Source organism: Choloepus didactylus, chromosome 1, assembly GCF_015220235.1.
Source record: "Choloepus didactylus isolate mChoDid1 chromosome 1, mChoDid1.pri, whole genome shotgun sequence".
Classification (NCBI taxonomy): domain Eukaryota; kingdom Metazoa; phylum Chordata; class Mammalia; order Pilosa; family Megalonychidae; genus Choloepus; species Choloepus didactylus.
In genome coordinates, this window is record NC_051307.1 from 121,704,503 (window position 1) to 121,728,555 (window position 24,053).

The following is a 24,053-nucleotide window of genomic DNA, read 5'->3' on the forward strand; positions in this document are numbered from 1 at the left end:
TAAATAAATATCCAGGATGCCCAATACTGGGTGGGAATGCTCAAAGAGTATTAAAGTTTCAGATCATATACTGATAAATTTGAACTTCCTACTACTTGTGTAGTCACCTGGCCCAGGACTAGATATCTCATTGCTCCATTAAGGGACAGGTAAACTTGAGCTGATTGAAGGAACAGAGCCTACCTATAAGACTTCCAGATGCTAACAACTGAGCTGTGTGTCCTTGAACAAATCACTTTGGCTCTCTGAATATCAGATATTTTCATCTGTAAAATGAAGGTATTTAACTTTCTTATGTCTAAATTATTATGCCTAAAACTTTGAGTCTATGCTTGTCCATTCTCAAATGAAGCGCTATATAGACTGATATGCAGTGTTGAAAGAACCCATAACACTAAGCACCATTTTTGAGCACTTAGTGTATTGGACTTTATGCTGTGTGCTTTCCTGTGTAATACCTTTGAATTCTCTCAGCAAGCCTGCGAATTAGCTACCCCATCAGCCCCATTTGACAAGGGAGGAAACTGAGGCCAAGAAGATTCCTTACTTGCCTAAAATGAAAGGGCCAAGATTAAGTCCAGGTGTTTCTCATTCCAAAGCCCCACCGTCTTTCTGTTACACTGGACAAGGGCTTCCTGAAACAGAGTGCTGGGACCCATCCCTACAGTTTCTCATTTCTTAGAAGGTCCCGGGTGATGTTGATGCTGTTGGGCTGGAACCACATTTTGAGAACCACTGGGTTATGCTATTAGGAGTGACAGAGGAAGGACCAAGAGCTAGAGGATGTAAGAAGATCTGACTAAACCAAGAAAGGCCTTCAAAATTTAGAATCACTCAACAGCTGAATGGGTTTGCCTCATGGGAATTGTTGAGCTGTCAGGGGCATATAGATTTGGGGATATTTGGAGTTGGTCTAGAGGGCGTCTAAAGACCCTTCTAACTATTTAACTGTTTGTTATCGGTACCAAAGACCGGAAAGAGAGAGGCCAGGAGGCAGGGGTACACTCTTCCTGCAGATTCTTCTCATTCAGGATGCAATTCAGCATTTCAATGGTGCTTTGAAGACTTAGGGTCACTTTGGTAATGGTAATGAAGAAAGACTGGGAAATTTTTTCTGTGAGTGATTAAGATAATATGGAAATAGAATTTAATGAAACACCACACAACAACAAGAGAAATTTAATGAAAACATTCATTTACTGCAAACCTACATTTCAGATATTAAAATTTCTCTGACAAAAATTAAATAATTTGAAATTTTATATCATAACATGTAAACCAGAAAAGACAAGGCTAACAATCAAAAAGGGCCAAAATAAATAATTATTTCAATTTTATTTTATAAAAACAGAGAAAAAAAGTTTAGAGGTGAAAATTATTTTGTAAGTATTTCAAAGAAATGACCATAAATAAGGCAAATTTAAGAGGCACACTGGTTCAAATTTACTGTCCGTTCTTTTGACCCTAGGGAGAAAAAAAAAAATAAAGTAGTGTTTATTTCTACAGTTTATCAAGGAAAATAGAGTGTCACTTCTGACATTTAATTTAGACTTTGTTTATGTCACAGGAGCCCAGTGAAGGATGACTCAAGTAACAGCATCATGGTACCACTTAAGGATTTAAGAGGAATCCCCAGAAAGAATAAAATCCATGGTACCGGTATAGGGGGGATGGCAGAAAGGTATAAAAAAGAAATATATGTGTAATAAAATATCTGGTATAAGCATAAAACAGCCAGGAAGAGCCATTACTTTTGTGGGCAGGGGCTGTCTAAGGAAGTGGGAATCTCTCTGTAGAATATTTCTTCCGGTCATTTGCTGTTTGTTTTGTCTGGTTTGGATTGGTTTGGGGCTTCTCAATAATTAGCAGAAGGTTAAATGGCACTTTCTGACATCTTTGATTCAGAGCCGAGGCTTGAAATTTGATTAGAAATGAGGGGAGGGTAGCAAACATTTCTTGGGCATCTATCAAGTGCCATGTCCTGCACAAGGCTTTTAATAATTATCTCATTTCATTTTTGCAAGAATATGCAAGGGAATTTTTATCTCCATTTTACAAATGAGGAACCTTAGACTCAGAGAGGATTACTATTGATTTGCCCAAGGGTACTCAGATGGTAAGTGATAGGGCGACAGTTAAACTTCAGATTTCAAAAGTCCTACTGCACATCGGCTTCTCCACATTTCATAAATAATGGCAAGAGCAATTCCTCTTCAGCGAACCACTGCCCCTTGTTATGGAAATGCAAATCTACTTTTTCTCTATTTTCCTTCCTGGAGATTCTTCTTGGATTCTATAACAATAGTATATTCCCCATGACATGTGAATTGTTTTTAAATTTGAACTACTCCTGCCATAGGTTTAGGTATGATTTTAGCTATGGCCAGTAAGACATAAAAATGAAATTTAATATCACAACCTGCTACTACTGATCCCCTCAGTCTCAGTCCCACCTTCCTGGCTCAGTGTTTTATTCTTACATTGCACTTACCACCTTTTCACATACTGTTTCCTTTTTGTTTATGTTTATTGTTTGTTACCTGCTTGAACATAGACTCCACATATTCTGTCCGTTTTCTTCACTGATGTGTATCAAGTACTTAGAATAAGGGTCAGCAGTTTTTTTTCCAGAAAGGGCCAGATAGTAAATATTTTAGGTTTTGTTGGCCATGTGATCTCTGTCGCAACTACTCAACTACGTCGTGGTAGCGTGAAAGCAGCCATAGACAATATGTAAACAAATGAGCATGGAATGTTACAATAAAACTTTATTTGTAGGCATAAATGTGCATTTCATATCATTATCATGTGTCATGAAATATTATTTTTCTTTTAATTTTCTCAATCATTTAAAAACATGAAAAGGAGCTCACAGGCTATATGGAAGCGGGTAGCTGGCCCATTTTGGCCCGTGGGCCATAGTTTGTCAACACCTGGTGTAGAAAATAAAATAGTGTGTCACATAGTAGGTGCTCAGTAAACAGAATTTACTAGAAATGTTCCAATTCTAAATATTCTGTAAATTATCCTCATGAATCTCTTCCTACTGGTTCCCTATCCCATGAAAGTCATAACCAGCTGAGACGGTACTCCACTCCGCCCCCAGGTTCACACAAATGGCTGCTGTAACAGAGCAGGGCCAAATTTGCTAAAACCTGGAGGAAAGTGGGCAGTAGAAGGGACTTCAAGAAGCTTCTGACTGCACTTCCCAACTGCTGGTCCCCAGGCTCCTGTGAGATCACAAAAACCTTCTACAGAGAGTCTATTACATCATTAAAAGCTTAGGAAGTCTATTTCCATTTCTATTTAAAATACTAACAATAAAATAATTTGCCTTCCCTTTCAAATGCAACTGCTTGGAAGCTTCTGGAGGGGAAGTATTATCTCTTACCTAAACACTGCTCTGTGCTACAGCTGTTTTAAATTATCATACATTTTAAATTGTAAACATCAGTTAATTTAGATAACCATAACTATCACTGGACAAAGACAGATGGTATACGGAATACCAATGTTGAAGTCCAAATGACAAAAAGCATGAAAATGATAATAATTTTTGCCAGTGTGCCTCAATATTATCTCCATGAAATCCCTGAGTTGCATTCATCTGCTCAACATTCTTATGGAGCATATCATAACATATTTTTTATGTTAAAAAGAGAAAATATATTGAAAACTACATACAGGTTAGCTTTTCACTCATTAACAGTAAAGTGTAACAGTAGTAACACTGTGCTATTTGCAGAGAAGTATTCACAAATATTAACTTGATACTTTTCTTTCTTCCTTTCTCCCTCCCTTCCTCTCTCCCTCCCTTCCTTCAGTCCTTCCTAAAAATAAATCAAATGTAGTAATCACAAACCTTAAATCACGTAATAAATTTTGTGGTTGATTTTTTTTTTTAATAATTCAGTTTTACTGAGCTATATTCACATACCACCATGCAGTCATACAAAGCGTACAATCAATTGTTCACAGTACCACCATGTGGTTGATTTTTGATGGAGTATAACAATAAGCTAAATGTAACTCTAAATTTTAGTACACTTTGGTCTCCAAACCAAACACAATATACATCACTTTAAAATTTGACTAAAATGTCTTGCCTTTTAAAAACACATTTGATTTCATGTTAAGTAGAATGTCAACTATTAAATGGGAAACATAGAAACTTCCTTTACTATGAATATTATAAAGATTATATTAAATTGAATCTTGAAATACAATCTTTAAAAACAACTTCATACCACACAAAAATGATTAAGTTATTTTTAAATTCTGAAGGGTTTTGATGAGATTATTTATTTGTGTGAAAGGGGTTTTTAAACCATGCATGGTGAGAAGTACTAATCTAGTCTCCTTCATTTTGTAGATGAGGAAATGGAGCCTTGAAAGGGAAAGCAGATGACCCAGTCAGTTTGTCAGAATTAAACCTAGACTTCCTGACCAATTAGGGAGCACCATTCATATTGTTGCGGGACCATTTATGCAGACTCCAAAGTGAACAGTGCCTCTAGAGGTGTGGAGTGCCATGGCATTGGCTTTCAGTTACACAGTGCTGAGTCAGCAAAAATTCTTGTCATTAACTTGCTTGGAAATTTTCCCAAGGCTTTCAAGTATATTATTTGCAAGACCTCTGAGGTTTCCATTTATTTATTTTTTATTTTTTTTGACTGAGGCCTACTTGGGATAAAACCTACAAAGAAGCATTAATTCACTTAACACTTACTAAGATCCTATTTGGTATTAGGCCTCATGCTTGCTTGGGGGCTCGGAGTTCAGAGTTGAATTGTCATGGTCTCTGCCCTCAAAAAGTTTGAAATCTATTAGGCAGAATATCCTAAGAAAATGTAAAGGGCATGTGCCAGTTTGAATGTATTACGTCCCCCAGAAATGCCATTATCTTTGATGTGATCTTGTGGGAGCAGATGTATTGGTGTTGATTAGGTTGGAACCTTGTGACTGAGTGTTTCCATGGAGATGTGACCCACCCAACTGTGAGTGACAGCTTTGATTAGGCTGTGACCTCTTGATTGAACGTTTCCATGGAGGTGTGGTTTCACCCATTCAGAGTGGACAATTATTAGATCACTGGAGTACTTTAAAAAGAGCCACACAGGCCCAGATGCTGCTGCAGCTAAGAGAGGACAAAATGCCCCAAGAACAACACTTTAGAGAATGCCATTTTGAAACACAACATGGGAGCAAGCAGATGCCAGGCTCGTGCCTTCCCAGCTAACAGAGGTTTTCCAGATGCCAATGGCCTTTCTCCAGTGAAGTTACCCTTTGCTGATGCCTTACCTTGGGCATTTTATGGCCTTAAGACTGTAACTTTGTAATCAAATAAACCCCCTTTATAAAAGCCGATCCATTTCTGGTGTTTTGCAAAAGGGCAGCATTAGCAAACTGGAACAGGGCACAATAAAAGGGGTCTGCATAGAATGCAATGGTGGCACAGAGGAAGAAGAGGTCAGTTCTGTCCAGGGGTGGTTGAAAGAAAAAAAAAAAGCCTCAAAGGAGAAGTAGCACTTGATTTAATTCTTCTTTCTCTCTTTCCCATTCTTTTCTCCTCCCTCCCTTCCTTCCTGCCTTCATCTTAACTGTGTGCTCACTGAGGGCCAGGTGCTACATGAAGGAGGGCAATGCCTGGTACAAATTCTCAAAAGGTACCTTCTGACTGAATGAAAAGACATTCCTGCCCTTACGTAGTTGCATTCTTGGAGAGGAGCTGTGATGCACATGGATGTCATGCAAAGGAGCTTGGTCTGTGTCCTGAATGTGAAGGGGAGCCACAGAATGGTTTAAAGCAGGGGAGAAATAAAACTAGATGTGAACTTTAGACAGCTCGTTCTAGAGCCTGTGTGGAGGACACATCTTAAGACAGACAAGACTAGAGGCAAAGAAGCCTTAGTGGGAGAAGATGGAAGCCCATCATAGAAGAGAGAAAGGGAGGCACAGTGGAGAAATATCTAAGAAGTGCACTTGTCAGGATTTGGTGATTGTCTCAGGTGTGAGGAATCAAGGAGAACTCCAGGTCTCTGGCTTGCCCTGATAGTCAAGAATGCTGGCAACTGAGCTGTGACAGGACAAGGTGTTGGGGGGAGGGAGATGATCAGCTCCACTGTGAACACAGTGCACTTCATCTGCCTGTGGATACGCAGGAGAAGTGTTCAGGAAGTAGCTGGATAGAGCGCTCATTAGAGAGGGAGAGGGCACTTGGTCACAGATAAGGATGTTGAGGCATCAGCCCAAAGGCAGTAACTGAGGCCACCAGCGTCTAAGGGGAGAGCAGGGCAGAAGGAGCTGTCAGAGGAGACTGAGGAGGAGAAGCACTGGAGAAGGAAGAGAACCAATTAGAACGGCCATTAAAGTCAAAGGGGGAGGGAGTTGCACAGAAAGAGTGGCCAACAGTTTCTAAGACTATGCAGAGATCAAGGAAGATGCCTGCTGAATAGAGTCCATTGGCCTTGGCCATCTACAGTTCATTACTGGGTGATCTTTGCCATGGTTTCAGTAGAAGGAAGCAGAGATAAATTAAGTAAAATTGGCCTAGATTGAAACTGTCTTATCGCCATTGCCCTTCAGATTTATTATGAACCCAAAACAAGGCATAATTTGTATCTGACATGTGACCAGCTTTAGCCATGAAGTGTCCAATTGCAATCTACAGTAATTCTTCAGCTAGAATCCTTGGCAGGAGGCCTCTGATATCCTCTAATGAGTTCTTATGATGACTTTTAAGAATTTTTCACTGTGGTAATATATATACTAAATAAAATTTCCCATTTTAACCATTTTAAGTGTACAATTAATTCAGTGATATTAATTGCATTCACTATGTGGAGCTGCCATCACCATCCTCCTTTACCAAAACTTTTTGTCTTCCCAAACAGAAACTCCATTAAACAATAACTCACCATTCCTCCCTTCCCCTGGTCCCTGGTAACTTCTAATCTACTTCCTGTCTTTATGAACTTGCTTGGAATTATAAAATATTTTTCCTTTTGTATCTACCTTCTTTTACTTAGCATGTTTTCAAGGTTCATACATGTTGCATGTATCAGAACTTCGTTCCTTTGTATGGCTGATAATATTGCATTGCATGTAGAAGTACATTTTGTTTATCCATTCATCTTTTGATGACACTTGGATTGTTTCCAGCCTTTTGGCTATTGTGAGTAATGTCGCTATAAGCATCGGTGTATGAGTATCTGTTTGAGTCCTTGCTGTCAATTCTTTTGGGCATATACCTAGAAGTTGAATTGCTGGGTCATATGGTAATTCTCTATTTAACTTTCAGAGAAACTGCCAAACTGTTTTCTTACAAAGGCTTTTTATTAATGGTGAGACATGAAACTGAATATTTATTCTAAATGACAAGAGGGAGGCTCACACATGAAACCCAATTACTCTATCTTGTCTTTCATGGGCCATAAACCCTTAGCATCTTCCCAGGTTCCTCCCTTATCCCACGTGCTAACTGTTACTAAGTCCTGTTGGTTCTATTTTCTAAATATCTCTCAACTGTATCACCTCCTCTCCAGGCCTACCATCAGTGCCTAATTCAGCTCCTTGTATTCCTCACCTGCACTATTGGACCCCCAACCCAATTCTTATTTCCCTTTAACAGCTGTAAGACAATGAGGGCATGGCCCTGACTTTCTCATCTTTCTATTTCTTGTCCCTAGCATGATATCTGGTATATAATATATGTTCAATAAATTTTGAGGAGCAGGTATAAATAACAAATACTGTATTTAGGGCTTTGGATTCATAGTCCTTGACACATAACAAGAGAAAAGTCATATGCTAGTGAATAGAAGATACTCTTGTCAGAGGCACAAATTACAATACAGCATCTAGTAATTATGTTACTTTAACTAGCAGCTTTCCTTTTTATCTATGACACTAGGTTAGTTATACAATGGAAGAGAATAAAGAAAATTTAAAAACAACTCTTGCAAATGAACTGGAGTTATAAGTTCCTTACTTATTCGATAATACTATGGCAAGTTTTTAAAAAGACATCTGGCAAGATAACTCTGGCTGGTTTGATACGACAGATAAAGAAAGGTGCTTCTCTTAAATAGTTCAAAGTGATCTGGAGATCTCTGGCTAAATCCTATACTGTCTTGCATGAGTAATATTACTGGCAGTAATATCGCTGTGAGACAGTGATGTGTGCCTTAGGACATTTGGAGAGCCAGCCATTCCATTTGCTGCTTGCAACCCTCCCTTCCAAATGCTAAGCTCCTGAACTGAAATGACATTTTATTTCCAAATCACGGACTGCCAGATATGGAAAGGTCTGGCTGGAGCTTGAAGTCTTGCTGGCCAAAGCCCTGTGGTCTTATAGATGAGGAAGCTCAAGCCCACGTCTCTGCTGATGTGTGCAGGGGTGAGCTGTTGCCTTCTTCACACAGTCCCTGCTGGCTCCTGGAGCCAATCTGGGAAAGAAAGTGTCATTGTTTCATTCCTAAGCTCCCCACTCCCCCATTGTTTTTCACCCTACTTACTTCCTCTGTTTCTCTCCCTTCTTTCCTATGGGTAGTGAACACAGGCATCCAATAAAAACCATTAAGCATTCTCCTCTTTAATTAATAAAATAAAAAGAATCCAACCAACATTTTAAAATTCCTAAATGGTTTGTGTTCACATAGTAGCACCACTATAATCATGCTGAAATATTCACCAGTATTAATTCAAATTTCCCTGTATTCATTTATGACTAAAAAGAAGAGGGCTTCTGGCTTTTACTCAAGTTTCTGCCCTTTTATAAAACAAGAAGTTCTTCTTTGTTTTGAATGTATTTTATTCTTAAAATGTAATATATTTAATATTTGTTCAAAAGTGAATTCATATTAATAACATTTTAGATTGAGTGAGGGAAAAGGATATTTTACATTAAAAACCACTAGGATATTTTACATTGAAAGATTGCATTGACTGCACGTCAAGAGGAAAATATGTTGAAACTCATGATAATTTATAAAGTGAAAACTGACAAAAAGCAATTCTCAGGATACTAATCCCTTCCCACCTACTGCTCCCTCTGACAAAATATCAAACTTACTTTAGGACATTACAATAAGCACTTTAATTATATTTTTTCCTTCAGTATATTGCTATCACCCTTTGTGTGGTCCCACTGAGTAAATGAAATGCAAATATCCTAGAAAAATAGCTTCCATTTCTGTGACGGTTTGAAGCTGTATGAACCCCTGAAGATAATATTCTTAAAGCTAATTCATTCCTGTGGGTGTAGACCTGTTGTGGGTGGGACCTCTTGAGTTGGTTATTTCAGTTGAGGCCTGCCTGAGGTGGGTCTTAATCTTCTTATTGGAATCTTTTATAAGAGGATGAAATTCAGAGACAGAAGACAGAGAGAAAGACACAGAAGCTGAGAGAGAAAGACACAGAAGCTGAGAGAGAAAGCCACAGAAACAGAGAGGAAGCCACTGAAGCCAGAAGCTGAAAGCAATGAAACTTGGAAGAAAAGGGAGAAACCAGCAGATGCTGCCATGTGCCACCTGACAGAGGAGTCCCAGATCACCAGCAGCCTGTCTTCAGGAAGAAGGCATCATCTGCTGATGCCTAGCTTTGGACATTTTCATGGCTTCAGAACTGTAAGCTTGTAAGCTAATAAATTCCCATTGTTAAAAGCCAGCCCATTTCTGGTATATTGCATTTCAGTATCTTTACCAAACTAAACCAATTTCCAAAAGATGGAAGTTAATTTTTGCCTGTGAGAAGCATAAGAATGATTGTCCAAGAGAAGTGTGACTAAATAAAGTCCTTGGAGGTGGGAAGACAGCTGCTACACAGTCTACGAGAGGTGTTGTCACCTAGCAGCCAAGAGCATGGGCTCCGGACTCCACCAGACCTGGGAGAGAATCCTGGCTCCACACAGCAGTCTCACAGTCCTAATCTGTGGAATGGGGATGTAATGAGTTGAAGTGTGTTCCCCCAAAGGATATGTTAAAGTCCTAACCCACAGAGCTTGTGCATGTGACTGCATTTGGAAATAGGATCATTGCATATGGAATTAATTAAGTTAAAATGAGATCATATTGGAGTAGGCAGGGACCCTAGTCTAATATGACTGGTGTCCTTATAAGAGAGGCAGAAGAGACCCGACAGACCCAAGAGAGAAGACAGCCACGTGAAGATGGGGGCAGCAGCTGCAATTGTGCTGCCACAAGGAAGAAATGCCAGGAGCCACCAGTAGCCAGGAAAGAAAAATGGAACAGATTCTCTCCTTGAGATTTCAAAGGGAGCATGGCCCTGGCAGCACCTAGATCTCAGACTTCTAGCCTCAGAACTATGAGAAAATAAATTTCTGTTATGTTAAGCCACTCAGTTTGTGGCCGTTTGTTATGGAAGCCCTAGGAAACTAAGACAGGAGAAAATGAGCTTTGGAGCACTGAGGAAAAAATAAAGTAAAATAACTGCCTAATGAATGGCATTTACAATTATTCCTCTATTACCCAGTTTTGTGTACTTCTACTATTATCCCAGAAAAAATAAAGATAAAACAGGAGTGGTGATGGCCTTAATTGTGATTTTTTTCTTGATTCTGAAATACAGTGGATTCTTACTGTTTCATGGTTCTGCACATGTTCTTTTTGGGTCTACCCAAGAGGATCTAGTCTCCAGAAGCACCAGAAAGATCTTACTAAAGCCCAACCTGAGGCCTCAGACATTGAGGAAGAGAATCATAGATGAATTTGTTTCAAAGCACTTTTATATTGCCAATGATGCAGCAGAAGTCCACTGGAAGATTTGGAGCCAATATAGGGCTGTTAATTTGTCTTCTCTTTGGGGAAACAAGCCCACATGTTTTTGAATAGCATTGAAAGGGTTTATCTACATCTTTTACGGGAAGCAAACATCTCTCAATTCATTGAAAAAAAAAAACCCACTATATCATATGACAAGGGGCAAAATATTTTCTTTTCCCCTTTCATTACAAAAAAAATAACAATGAATAATGAAAGGAAAACAAAGGGAGCCATTCCTTTCCATGGAGGAGGGGCGGCGTAGCTGCAGGGGACAGCTGCACTGCGTCTGGCATCCCAAATTTTTCCTTTTCCATCACGTTATTACTTACTGGACCAAGAATGTAGACAATTCTGGCTACGCTTGTTTGGTGTTTTGGTTTCTCAGCTTAAATTCTGTGTTTGTGCTTGTTTGCCCCCTGCATTGTGTCTTGAATTCAACAGTGTCACTCCAGAGAACTGTATCGAGTCTCAAAACAGGTGATTGTTATTTCTTTCCCTGCATCTGCCCCATCTCGGGAAAGTTGTGAAAGTTGGGAGGTTCACACAAGTTGTGAAAGTTGGGAGGTTCACACAACACCTTTGCAAGTTCTTATCAAACTCATCAAACCCATCAGGCCTCTTTAAAGCACTGCTCACTGTGGTTTTGGTTGGGTTCCAATTGACTATACATTGCTCACCTTCACTGTGTGACCTTTAGCAAGAGGAACTCAATTCTACTAATCAAGAAGGCAGAGAAAGCAAAGAAATAACGGAGGGAGTGATTCCTAAGGGCATTGAATCATTTCTTAAAACATGCCTTGAACTGATAGGGAGAAAACCCTTAGAACTGAATATTTTTCCTCATAATATAGCTGTTCCTTAGGGATCTTAAAAAGTAGAATTGCTTTCATCTATTCACTGCAGTTTCCCCAAATGTTCCTTCAAGCCATCACTGTGTTCTTTTTCACAGTTTTTCAAATGTTTACACAAGAAAATTTTAATTTTCAGGCAGACACTTTAAAGTGCATCTTTTAAAAGCATTATGAGTGTTTTGTTTATACATGAAAGAAGAGGTATAAATCAGCAGCATACTATACAATATTAGAATCAATTATCTAATACTAGACAATATTAGAGTCAATTTTTTGTAAAATTAAAAAAAATATTTATTATTACAATCCACAACATAGCTATGTTAATTCATTAAATGTAGAATCTACTATGTAGAATTCTGTATCTCAACAAGTGATCCACCTTTCCTACTGGGAAAGTTTTCTGAAATTTTGGTAAATAATGCATTTATTTCACCACTGAAAATTGTGCCTAATATAGTTGAGGTTCCTACATGATAACAAATGCTGTTCTTGGGATGCACTTGCTCCTCATGGACTCAAGGCAGTGGTATATTTATTAATACAGAACATCTATCTTATTATGTCAGTCACTCATCCTCGCTAATGAAACATGATCTGCTGCCATTATGGATTAAGTGGTGTCAAGTCATCCAAAAATGCTCATGAAGGAGATGCTGCTTATTAAGTTTATCTAGAGCTCTCGCCCAAACTAGTGCTGCTTCTTATGCAGATGGGGAAACTGAGGTTCTGTGCAGAAATGACACTAATTGAATCTTATGCTAGAAGAGGACTTTTAAAAATAAAGCAATGGTTCTTAAAGTTAATTGGCCAACAGAATCTTTTGGAATGTGTGTTAAAAATGCACATTCCCTGCCTCCAACCCCAGAGTTTTTAAAGTATTAGGGTTCAGAGGAGACTCAGAAATCTGGTTCAATAAGAACCCTAGATCGTTCTAATGTCACTGGTTCACTTTGAGAAATGCATTATAGTTGTGTTGGGTCCTAAACTTGGCTTGGAACTCAGGTGAGAAGCAGCTGTGCCCTGAGCATAACTGGACAAAGGCAAAACTATGACATTGGAGAACTTTGCCTTTGACCCCAGCTCATCTCTCTTTTCCATTCATCTTCTTTCTCCCAAGGCACTCCTTGTACCTTAGGTAGTCTCACTGTTGGTCCTCCATGAAGCCAGCTTACTAAGCTCTGCATATATTTTTTCCTTCTTTTCTTTTTACTCTACATCCTATATTATACTAGGTGGTGTAGGTGTCATGCTATAAGGTGACAGTCCTTTGATAAACTTTCCACCATGAGGGGTTATGACTGACAACACTTCATTGTGTGGCTCTCCAGGGCATATGTTTCTTTTACAAAGGGCTCTTGGAAGTTTGGGGTGTTCATTGCCTAAGAGGAATCTCAATTACTAAATATCAGATATCCTGACAGTACAGTGGCTGAGGAAATCTTGGTCTGCTCTCCTCCATTCTTGGTATGATCAACTCGGTTCCTAAGAATGCACAGAGATATCCTTTGCAGAGTTATGGAGAAGTTGAAGGGCTCAGTATTGATCATGAAAGACATAAAAAAAGCCAAAAGCTTGTCTTCTTGTTTTGCTAGTTGGGTTATATATGATTGAGCTGGAATAAAAAAAATAAGCTAACTACTCAGACTAATTCACCTGAGCCTAATATGATACTAACCTAAATCTTAAAGCCAGGATAAGAGTTTGCTGTGGATGGGAAATATCTTTTTCCAGAGGAATTTGGAATCAGAAGTCACTCTGCTCTTCTCCCAGCTCTTTGGACTCTGTTCCAAACCTCCTGGACATCAAAGCTTTGTGTGCATCTTAATGGTCTAGCAGAGGAGGGCGTGTTGCAAGTCAGGTGACAAAGAGAGCCAAGATGAACAGGTTCGATGAAGAGAAACAGCTCTTGGTTCTCAATCTAGCCCTAACATTCATTAGCAGTGTGACCTTGGGAAAGTTATATAAATTCTCTAGCCTTGCCATCTGAAATGGGGAAATACATTAGCACATAGTAAGCACTCAGTACTTGTTCTACTATTATCATATCATTAGCATTAATATTGGCCCTTTTGGGAAAACTTAAACTTGATGAAATCTAAACTTGATGAGGTATAGATCAGCCTCTCTGATTGGGTAAGAGTAGAAATAGTGGGAGAACTTCTTCTACATCTTTTCTAGCTAATGAGCATGTATACCTGTTGAATTAATGGGATAAAAACTAAGATATCTGCATTTGACTAATATTTAAAGTATTAAGGATGCTCCTTTTAATTTACACAGAAGTTCTTATTATTCATCTCTATGAGCAATTTTTAAAATTTGGGGTTGAAATACAAGATGACTGGTGATGCTTACAGCTCTATCTTTAGTTATCATATCAAGATATTTCCTTTCATTCATTCAAAATCAATTATTGAGCACCTATTACATGCCAGACATGGGCTTGCCTGGTTATACAGGATACAGTGGTAGATAAGAGAGGTAGATTGAGTATTAATGTATCTGACCCTCCATTTTAACTTTCAGGATGACACAAGAACTGGCTCCCCCTTTCTTGAAACTTACGTTTATGTCTCCATTCCGAAGAAGTCTTGTGGAGAGCTTGACGAGCACTGTCAGGGATGCACAGAACATGGCAAAGCTCAGGCATAGGTCGAGGGCTTGAAGTGTCAGGTGGTACTCTGCATAGAGTGGTGGGTCCACGCAGATCGATGGGAATTTTGCATACGGAAAAGGAAAGGCAACTGCATAACCAAGGTAATTGGTTCCTGCAATCCCTGAAAACGAGTAGAAGCAATATGGGCCAAGGAGAGCAGATTCCAAGGCTATTGCAAAATGGAGTGGGCATCCCACAATGCTCAGAATCACAAAGGTGAAGCTGGCTTCCCACTGAAAATAAAGCAGAAATAAATCATCACTTTGGAGATTAGATGTTTCAAAAGATTCCTGGCAATAATGGAGAACGAAAGAGATGCTGGATGTTAATCTCTCCTACTGGGAAATAGAGAAATGGGTTCTAGCCTTCCCTTTGGTTCCGTATAGTCTCTCCTCCAACCTATATATGGAGAATGTCAGGCAGCCAATTGGGACAAGAATGAAATCAATTCCATTCAAAATTTTCTTTCTTTATCTTCTGTCAGGTGAAGAGAGCTATCTGGGTTGAGAAAAATGAAGATGAGTAAACAGATTCCCTTCCCTGCTTCAGGAACTTGCTATTCGGGGTGTGGCCCATGGCCCAGGACCATTGACATCCTCTGGGAGCTGGTTAGAAATGCAGAATCTCAGGCCCTAGCAGGGACTACTAAACCAGAATTGACCTGGGAAATGTTTGGAGCAGGAATCAGATAAAAGATGTTAATTTAAAACATAGTTAGTTTATTACTGAAATCCATCATAGTAAGGCATCAAATTAAGCTGAATTCAATTATAATTGGGACTTGTGTTCTCTGTGTTCCAACCAAAACTGTTTTTTGACCTCTGAATCCACTCTACCTTCCTACTCAACATCTATATATTTACCAGGTATCTCTGGGTCCACTCTCTGTGAGCCAACAGTAGAAGTACACCAGCCGTGATGGCCTGTGAAAATGGAAAAATAGTGTCCATGACAGAAGGTACCTCTGGAAAGAGTGCAATCTTTCTCACAGTTTGACAACTTTATCATGAACTAGAAGGAACAGCAAATGGCTGAATGGATTATGACCCTGATACCCTCCTCATCTATGGAAGAAACTGTTACAATGAGGAAAATAAGTCATCAAGTCACAAAGACATGATTCACACATGCTCATTTTTAATTCTCTGGGTTGCCTTTGCCAACACTTTTATAACCTCTGCTACTCTAACCTGTCACCATAATAAAAGCTTGACTTTATAACCCTTGCCATATGTTTTATTTTGATTAATTGTCTATTGCTCATCTTTCTCACAAATTGCTAAAACTGCAAACAAGAGGAACCAGAATGGAAACCTATCATAAAACCCTGAAAACCATCCCCACAGTGGCATTATCTTTTACAGTTTGCTTTCTTTTGAGATTCTGCAGACTCGTCCTGTTGGTGAGATACAAATACATGAACCCTGTTTCTCAAGTAACAAAGATTATCATTAGAATGAATTCATGATGTGGAATTTATTGTTCTGGGTGCGGTGGTATCCGGCTTTTCAAAGGAGAGCTTTTCTTTTATAGTCTCTGTTGAAGGAAAAAGAGCTAAGTGCAGAATGAAAATAAAAAGACAAAAGAGGAAACGGTGTCACCAGAATTGAGCAACAGATAAACTTAAAAGAAAAAAACCTGTGGGCTCATCTTTGATGCAACACTAGGTATATGAAGAAGACCTTTGTGGTCATTGAGTCTAGAAATCGCTTATTCCCCATCCATAAATCAGTTGTTTTTGATTAAGGAATATTTTGAGGTTGAGAGAGAAAACCAGGAAGAAACTTGCCTGAAATAAGATATAGAATGTGGACAGATTTTAAAATAGTGCAATTTGGGGTTTTGACTGAGAAATAAGTATGACTGTATGTGTAGTGTCAACAAATTTAACTGGGAAAAAAAATCTGAGCTTTTACCAATATGGTTCTGTAGCATGCTGCTTTTGCAGCTCTGGGCCTGGCGTATTTATTGTTTTGAGACCTAGTTTTTCATTTTCCTGGCATATTTTATTTTGTTAGATTTAAAGAATTTGAGAGGGGGAAAAGACACACATATACATTCACATGCAACTTCCTATGTAGCTGAGCCTGAAATTCCAGACTTGGCATCACCATACCATAAAACTCCCACGGATAAAAACAGAACCATCTGTAGTCAAAAGAGTTTCCTGACTTGATTCTGCAAGAGGAAAGTTTCCAAGGGACCTTATGGAGGTTGAGGCAGCATAAATAATACAACAAAGCCGGAGAATTATTAAAAGCAATTGTAACATTGATGCTGCGGCATAGACCTAGGGCCAGTCTGTACTATCAGAGGGAAAGTCCTCAGTTTACACATCTCTCATATGTGGTGAATCGGAGAAAGAAAAACTGCAGTGAGATAAAAGCACAGCAGAGGGGACTCACGCCCATCTTCTGGTTTAACTCCGAGAAGAAAGCGGACATTATCAGATGCTCGCATCCTGAGCTGCCTTAACTACTTCGGCATGAGCTGTTTCTTTCCTTCCAAAAGTTGAAAAATGCTGTAGAATTGCAATTGCCTGTTATTTCTGTTGTAGCTGCCAGCTTGAATTTTGCTTTGTTTACATAAAACTTTGAAAAAGATCTTTCTTGGAGTAGGCTGGAGCATGAATGTGGCTCAGGAACATGTCAAATCCACCCTGTGGATGGTGGCTTGAGAACTGAGCACAGTCAGCTTCCCTGGTGTCCCCATCTGGGCATGGGAGACAGGGAGTGGGGTGCACACCCCACCAAGAAGCAGTGCCTTCCCCTTTTCTATCTTTCCTTTCTTTTTTAAATTTTATTTTTAGGTAGAGAGGGGAAAAGAAAAAAAAAAAAGGAAGCGATTTGAGGGTAGAGAAGACGAGTCAAGTGGGAAAAGAAAAGGGAGAGAGTTGTACAAAAGTTGGGTCTAGGTAAAATCACTGCCCTCCCCCCTACGTGGGATCTAACACACAGGGGAGTGAATCTCCCTGGCAACCTGGAATATGACTCCTGGAGAGGAATCTAGACCCAGCATCATGGGATGGGGAACATCTTCTTGACCAAAAAGGGGATGTGAAAGGAAATGAAATAAGCTTCAGTGGCAGAGAGATTCCAAAAGGAGCCAAGAGGTCACTCTGGTGGGCACTCTTACGCACAACATAGACAACACTTTTTAGGTTCTAATGAATTGGAATAGCTAGCAGTAAATGCCTGAAACTATCAAACTACAACCCAGAACCCTTGAATCTTGAAGACGATTGTATAAAGATGTAGCTTATGAGGGGTGACAATGTGATTGGGAAGGCCATATGGGCCACACTCCCCTTTGTCCAGTGTATGGATGGATGAGTAGAAAAACAGGGGCAAAAAAAAAAAGACACCCCCAGTGTTCTTTTTTACTTTAATTATTCTTTTTCACTTTAATTTTTATTCTTATTATTTTTGTGTGTGTGGAAATGAAAATGTTCAAAAATTAATTTTGGTGATGAACGCACAACTATATAATGGTACTGTGAACAACTGAATGTACGCTTTGTATGACTGCATGGTATATGAATGTATCTCAATAAAATTGAATTAAAAAAAAAAAGTTGGGCTGAGCAGGGCAGCCAAGTTGTGAGCAAGGGCAAAGAGAAAGGTGTGCTTGGCAGCGAGCAGTGAAAGGAGAGGGAGGCATGATCCTTACTTTCCTCTCTCAGCTCTCTTGACGTGTTATTGACTTGCCCTGCAGGCTGTGCCAGGGCATTACTTGAATTTTGCAACATTTATTGCATGATTGTGAACCTTCCCACTAAATCTTTAAATTGCCAAAGCAAAGGACGCAATTCCCAGAAGCAGATGAATTGAAGGAAGTGGGGAATGGTCACAACAGAAATAGAAACATTTAGAGGAATGTTTGGGCTAATTTATTCCCTTTCTAACATCCATTGCGGTCTGCCATGAACAAGGAATGTGATGGGCACTGTGCAGATAAAATAATGATAATAACAGTGAACATTTATTGAGCATTTACCATCTGCCAGGTGCTAATACTAAACCCTTGATGTGTGTTAGCTTGTTTATGTCCCATAATGTCAATCTTACGTAGCTATTGTCCCACTTTGTAGATAAAGAGTCTAAGCTACAGAGAAGCTGAATAACTTGAGCAAAGTCACCAAGTAATAATTGTACAAGTAATGGTTCTGACTCTCAATGGATTTTACCATACAGATGTGAAAATAATGTACATAGAAGAAAGCCTAAAACATAAGGTTAGAAGAGTAAGTGCTTTCTCTGTGCGAAGATGTCAGTGACAAGATACCACTTCCAGGGGAACAACTGTGGATGAAGGCAACATGGCAGAAATAGGATTTGAAGTGGGTTTGGAAGATGGATGTGATTTTGTTGGGAGGTGGCAGGAAGGGGGATAGTCCAAGCAGAGGGAACAACATGTGCAAAAGTGGGGAAGTGGCAGTCATGCTTGGAGAACATCAAGGAGCCAAGACCTACTGGAGGACTTGTTCTTGATAGAGAAGAGTAGGAAATTGGCTTGAAGTCCCTTGACCAGAACCTCATCCACACCAAGATGAAGAGAGCCTCAAAATTCAAGCTACTGTGTCTGGACTTTGGGGACAATGAAGAAACACAAGGTTTTCTAAGAAGGAGCCAGCTTGACTCTGACAGAGGTTCAGAGAGATGAGCCTGGTTGTTGTGTGCATGCTGGATTAGAACAGGGCAAGTCCTACAGGGTCCTACAGGACAACTCTGACTTTCAGACTTTTTAAACATACCTCTACTCACAGTAAGAAATACATTTTGCACCATGACCTAGTTATAAATATTTTTATATAAAACTAAAATACTTACCCTGATTATGTGTGACTCACTCAAATATTTTTAAATTTTTGTGTGTTTAAGTACTGGCAGCTACCCAATAGATTGATTTTATGACCTACTAATGGATAGAATCCCACAGTTTGGCTATCAGCATTATCTAGGCATAAACCTTGGGTGGGATAGGGAGTGGTAAGAGGTGGTAGGGAGTGGTGGGGAGTGATGCAGAGAGAGAACAGAGAGGAAGGAATGCATAGATGCAAGGAGAGATGCCTCATAGGATAAATCTCAGTTACCTGGCAACCAATTGGATGTGATAGGGTGGGAGTGGGGCTGTGGATGGGTGGGTCCATGGACCAGCAACCCCAGAATCCCCTGGAAGCTGGTTAGAAATGGAGGATCTAGGACCCCACCCCAGCCGTACCGAATCTTCATTTTAACAGGGTCCGTGAGTGGTTTGTATGTGCTTCAAAGTTTAAGAAGCCCTGGTTTACAGGAAAGGATTGAGTCAAAAGTCACTTTAAGGTTTAAAATTGGGTACCTGAGACAATGACAGGGAAGTTAGGAGAAGAAAGAATTGGTAAGAGGATTAATTTGCTTGGAGACAAGCTGAGTTTAAAGAAGCTTAGGACATCTTGGTGGAAAATTGGCCATTAAGTAGTTGAAATCACAAATTGTTGAAGCTGTAAAAAACTAGTCCCTTCTCTAACAGATGAGGACGCTGAAGCTTGCATGGGTAAGTCTTGTCCTGACCTTCCTTCCAAGTTCCTGTCTGCAAACAGGGTTCTGAGTAAGCTCTGCCACTCATCATTGGCCAAGTCACTGGACTTTCCAGGCTTCAGTGCCTGTGTTATACTATACTTCAGTGTCTTCATCAGAGAACTTGATTTACAAACCAGGTTTTCCTATGATTTCATCACCACATACTTTTTAGCAGTTGATGTCTTTACACAATGTAGCTCAGAAATTCTAAGTAAACTGGTTGTCATGTGACTGTTGGAATGGAGCTAGAAGAGTCTGAAAACCAATATTTGTGAAGAACTTAGAAAGCCTTGAATGAAAGGCATTAAACAAATACAAAGTACGGTATCACATAGAACAATCTCTCTCTTATAAGTCTCAAAAGAGATACGGATTCATGTGCAAAAGGAAACGTCATAAGGTTGAAATGTACAAATCATCTTTCCTCCAGAGGAAGATACACTTTGGAAGACAAGTGAAGAAGTGATTGGCAAGGAAGGTTGTGGAATGTCACAGACTTTTTGAAGTTGACCCCTGATCAGACAGAGCTGTGGTTCAATAGGAAACTTTCTAAGAAAAAAAATCAGGTTGTTCCAAATTTAGACATTAGGAAAAGAGTGAACATTTTTATTCTTAATCCTAAGGATTCCAACTCTGTAAGGAATTCTGTAGCACCAAAATGAAGAACATAAGATGCATTCACTCATTCAACAATGCTTATTGAACACCTAGTTATGTGACTCACTCTGTTCTAGATGCTGAAGACACAGCAATAAACAAAATAGAAAAAAAAATTTCTGCCTTTGTAAAATCTGCATTTGGTGGAGGGTTGAGACAAACAAACAAACAAACAAAAAATATAGTATCTTAAATAGTGGTAGGGGCTGAGTAAAAAATACAACAGGCTATGAGAGGTTGGGAATGCCAGTTTGGGAAGGGGGTACTGGGAGGTTTGTGATTTTAAAATAGGGTAGGAGGGAAGACCTCGGTGAGAAAGTGACATTTGATTGAAAAACTGAAGCAGGTATGTGCAGGAAGAGGCTTAAGACATTATGACAGAGCAGTGGCCCAGGCAGACACACACTTAGGCACTTCTGAGAGTCAGCAAGGAGGCCAGTGTGATGGGAGAGAAATGAGTTAAGGGAAGAGTGATAGAGAATGAGGTCCGGGAGGTAACTGGATGGGGAATGCAGCAGGTCATCAGAGAGGGAGAGAGTGAGGCAGGGACAGAGAGTAGAGGACAAACAAAAGGCATGATATTAACCAGCATTTGTGTGGTACTGTAAAATTGGCAAAGCTTTTTGTTATGTAATCTTCATTCAAATGTCTTCATTGTTCCTGAGTCTCTTGGGATTAGACAATTTTACTTGGGCTCTCTTTACCTGTAAAATTCCTATTTTATAGGTAATGGCAATGAGCAACTGGTTTTCTAAGGGGCCTGCTGCTGACCACATACCAAGAAGGTCAAATTCAGGACTTCAACACAAGTTTCTCCCCAAATCCTATCCATCTGACTCTACTTCCTGATGCTGCCACTCCCAAAATCAAGTGGCCACCCACTAGCCATGTGCTCAAGAAGCATCATATTATTTCTCTGAGACTAACTGGCAAAACAGAGCTTTGGTCTAGAACAAGTCCAAATTCAATAATCTGTGATCCTAATCAAATCATTAACATCCGTGGGATATTTTTTGATAGACTCTGCAGGGATATGTAAAGTTTTGAGAAAGGATGCTGGGATGAACTACAATCATCGTTTTGTTGGGTTGGTTGTGAAATCAGAACTTAAAACAATCAAATAGAATGGAAAATATCAAAATAAATTTCAAATAGAATGTTAAGTATTGTTTTGTGAACCTTTTGGTTCAATTAGATAGAGATAGATAGATAGATAGATAGATAGATAGATAGATAGATAGATAGATAATCACTTAGAGAGAAATACGTAGATGTATTTAGGTATGTTCCAGGTTCTGATGTAAAATGCTTTTCTCACTGTGGGTTGCCAACAACAACAAAAAAAATTGAAAGCCACTTGAATAAATGGCTTTCTTTTCTATGTATTTTAGTAGTTGCTTAATAACTATTTCTTCAAATAATGTATAGTTTAGGCTAGGTGTTGGAGGCAAAAACTAAAGTTAGATATAAAAACCAAAGGTAGATATAAAAAAAAGTATATAAAAAAGAAAAGAAAAGAAAAAAGAAAAGCACCATTAAAGGATATCTTCTTTCAGTACCATTGTCCTGCTTTCCCCATTAGACTGTCTTCCTTTAAGATTGACAACTTGTTTTATTCTCCATTGTAACCTAAGCATGTAACAGGTGATCGATAAATATTTATTTAATAAACAGATTAAAAATTATATTTCCTGAGATCTTGCTTTTAAGTGGTATTCCAGTTAAAGTTTTAATTATTTAAAGACTTAAAATGTCAACCCTCCCAAGAATGACTACATTTTAATGGAAAATTCCTGAATATCAAAAATCTTCAAAACTGAATTCTCCAGTCTTCAGCTATGTGTGTCACGCCTCATTGGCAAGAAGGAGGGAAGGATTTGCTGAGTAGGTGGGCCTCTGTAACTTCTCTTACGTCATAGCACTGTGGAAGCCACCTACTCACAAGGCAGGATGTGCTCACTTCTTTGGCCCAGGGACAATCTTTCATTTGCGCAATCACTCAATGGGGGGCATACATTGGGAACCGATTTGGTGCCAGACTTTGTACTTGGTCCCTGCAGACTTCACCAGTGAATTGCGAAGTTAGTGAAGCCCATTGCCCAACTTTTTGAATTATTTTCCATTCAAACTGTTGTGTACAAAGAAAAAGTTAGGATAACAAAGATTTGGGGCTTGTAATTCCTTGAGTCATGTAGCCATACCCCAGTGTTTCTACCATGGTTATAAACATGGTTTATATTTTTTCTAAATTCAAAATTCAAATTTCAAGAAAAAGATTACATTTGCACAAAGCGAAAAGATTAAAATGAAATAACTTTAAAGAATTTTTTGAGTAGCTTTTAATTGTAGTATACATGACAAAACAATATTAAGAAATACTCTGTTTTTACAGTGCAACTAATAGAAATCAATGCTCTAAGGTGAATTCTGATTTTTCGTAGAGTATTAGCTGAGTATTGCTGAAAAATTTAAAAAGAGCATGTTATTCTGTTTCCCTTTCCTTCCTTCCTCCCTCTCTCCCTCCCTCCCTCCCTCCCTTCCTTCTTTCCTTCCTTCCATCAATATATGTAATGAAATATTTTCCTACCAAAGATCCATTCCAGATGGGACAAGCAATCCAAACACTCCATCCTGTGAACCAAAGCTTGTAAGAAAAGACAGGGAAGAAAGCAATAACTCCAGAGAATACACTGAGACTCCCCAAAATAATGAGAGTCCAGCCAGCAACCTGATATAGGTGCTTCATTTTCCTCTAAGGCTTGGGTCCTTGGTCTCAAAGATGTTTTGTAACCAAAACATGAGGGTATGACAGGCCTCAACAAACAGAAGTTTCTTGGAGACGGTAACTATGACACATGTGGACTCTTGACCTACTTGGAAATAAGATTCCATTTATTTCACCCAAGGTGATAAAATATAAAATGTAATAAGTTAATCCTTGCTGTAAACTTGGCACAACAAATTCAAATACTAGTTTTTCACAGAGGGAGGGAGGGAGGGAGGGAGAGAGAGAGAAAGAGAGAGAGAGACACACGTCGTTCCTTATTTCAGAGTTACTGCCTTTATTCCCTTCATTCTGTCCTGTCTGGGGAGTGACCACTTCCTGGCTTAATCAGATTCAAAGACTTGCTGACTAAGCTAATTGTTTCTCAGCTCAACCTGCCTGGTGGTTCCAGCATAAAGCCAACATCCTTTGCTTACGAATAGAGCCACACTCCAGCATAATGTCCCACAAAACAAAGTAAAAATAAGCATTCTGATCATTTTTCATTTCATTTAACTTAAATGATTTAAAGAAAAAGCAATGTCCTCCCCCTACTCAGAGATCAATTCTCTTATTATTTTTGAATTTTTTGTAAGGATTTTTGATATAAATTCATCCCCCCCAAAGGCATAAGCTGTATGTTTTGGAGTTTTGCATTCTCTTCACTAAACAGGCTTTACCTTGGTTATTTTACTTATCTTAGTTATCAAGTGCAGGGGGGAAAATAATGCAATTGTAAAATAAAATAAATTTTGAGGAGTAAATTATTAATTGAGTAAAATA

At 39.1% G+C, this 24,053-nt stretch overlaps 1 protein-coding gene across 2 annotated transcripts; it reads right to left on the minus strand.

Moving 5' to 3' along the window:
- Positions 1-1,260: 1,260 nt before the first annotated feature.
- On the minus strand, positions 1,261-23,282 carry TMEM212 (transmembrane protein 212). Of its 2 annotated transcripts, XM_037827052.1 has the most exons (4): positions 23,094-23,282; positions 15,155-15,214; positions 14,201-14,524; positions 1,263-1,464 (listed from the first exon to the last, which is right to left on the minus strand). In XM_037827052.1, the coding sequence occupies exons 1-4, from the start codon at positions 23,250-23,252 to the stop codon at positions 1,444-1,446; spliced, it is 564 nt and encodes a 187-aa protein (XP_037682980.1). In that variant the 5' UTR covers positions 23,253-23,282; the 3' UTR covers positions 1,263-1,443. The 2 variants fall into 2 exon arrangements, with proteins under 2 accessions (XP_037682990.1, XP_037682980.1); XM_037827062.1 differs by lacking the exon at positions 15,155-15,214 and having other exon boundaries at positions 1,261-1,464.
- Between the last annotated feature and the right edge of the window lie 771 nt (positions 23,283-24,053).

Bases quoted from the DNA above. Each gene is read 5' to 3' on its own strand.
- TMEM212 (XM_037827052.1), bottom strand. From the start codon at position 23,252: ATGAAGCACCTATATCAGGTTGCTGGCTGGACTCTCATTATTTTGGGG. The intron at 14,525-15,154 runs GTAAATATATAG...CTTTATTTTCAG, and splicing joins AGTGGACCCAGAGATACCTG to TGGGAAGCCAGCTTCACCTT. The intron at 1,465-14,200 runs GTAAGTTTCAAG...TTTTCTCCCTAG, and splicing joins TTCGGAATGGAGACATAAAC to GGTCAAAAGAACGGACAGTA.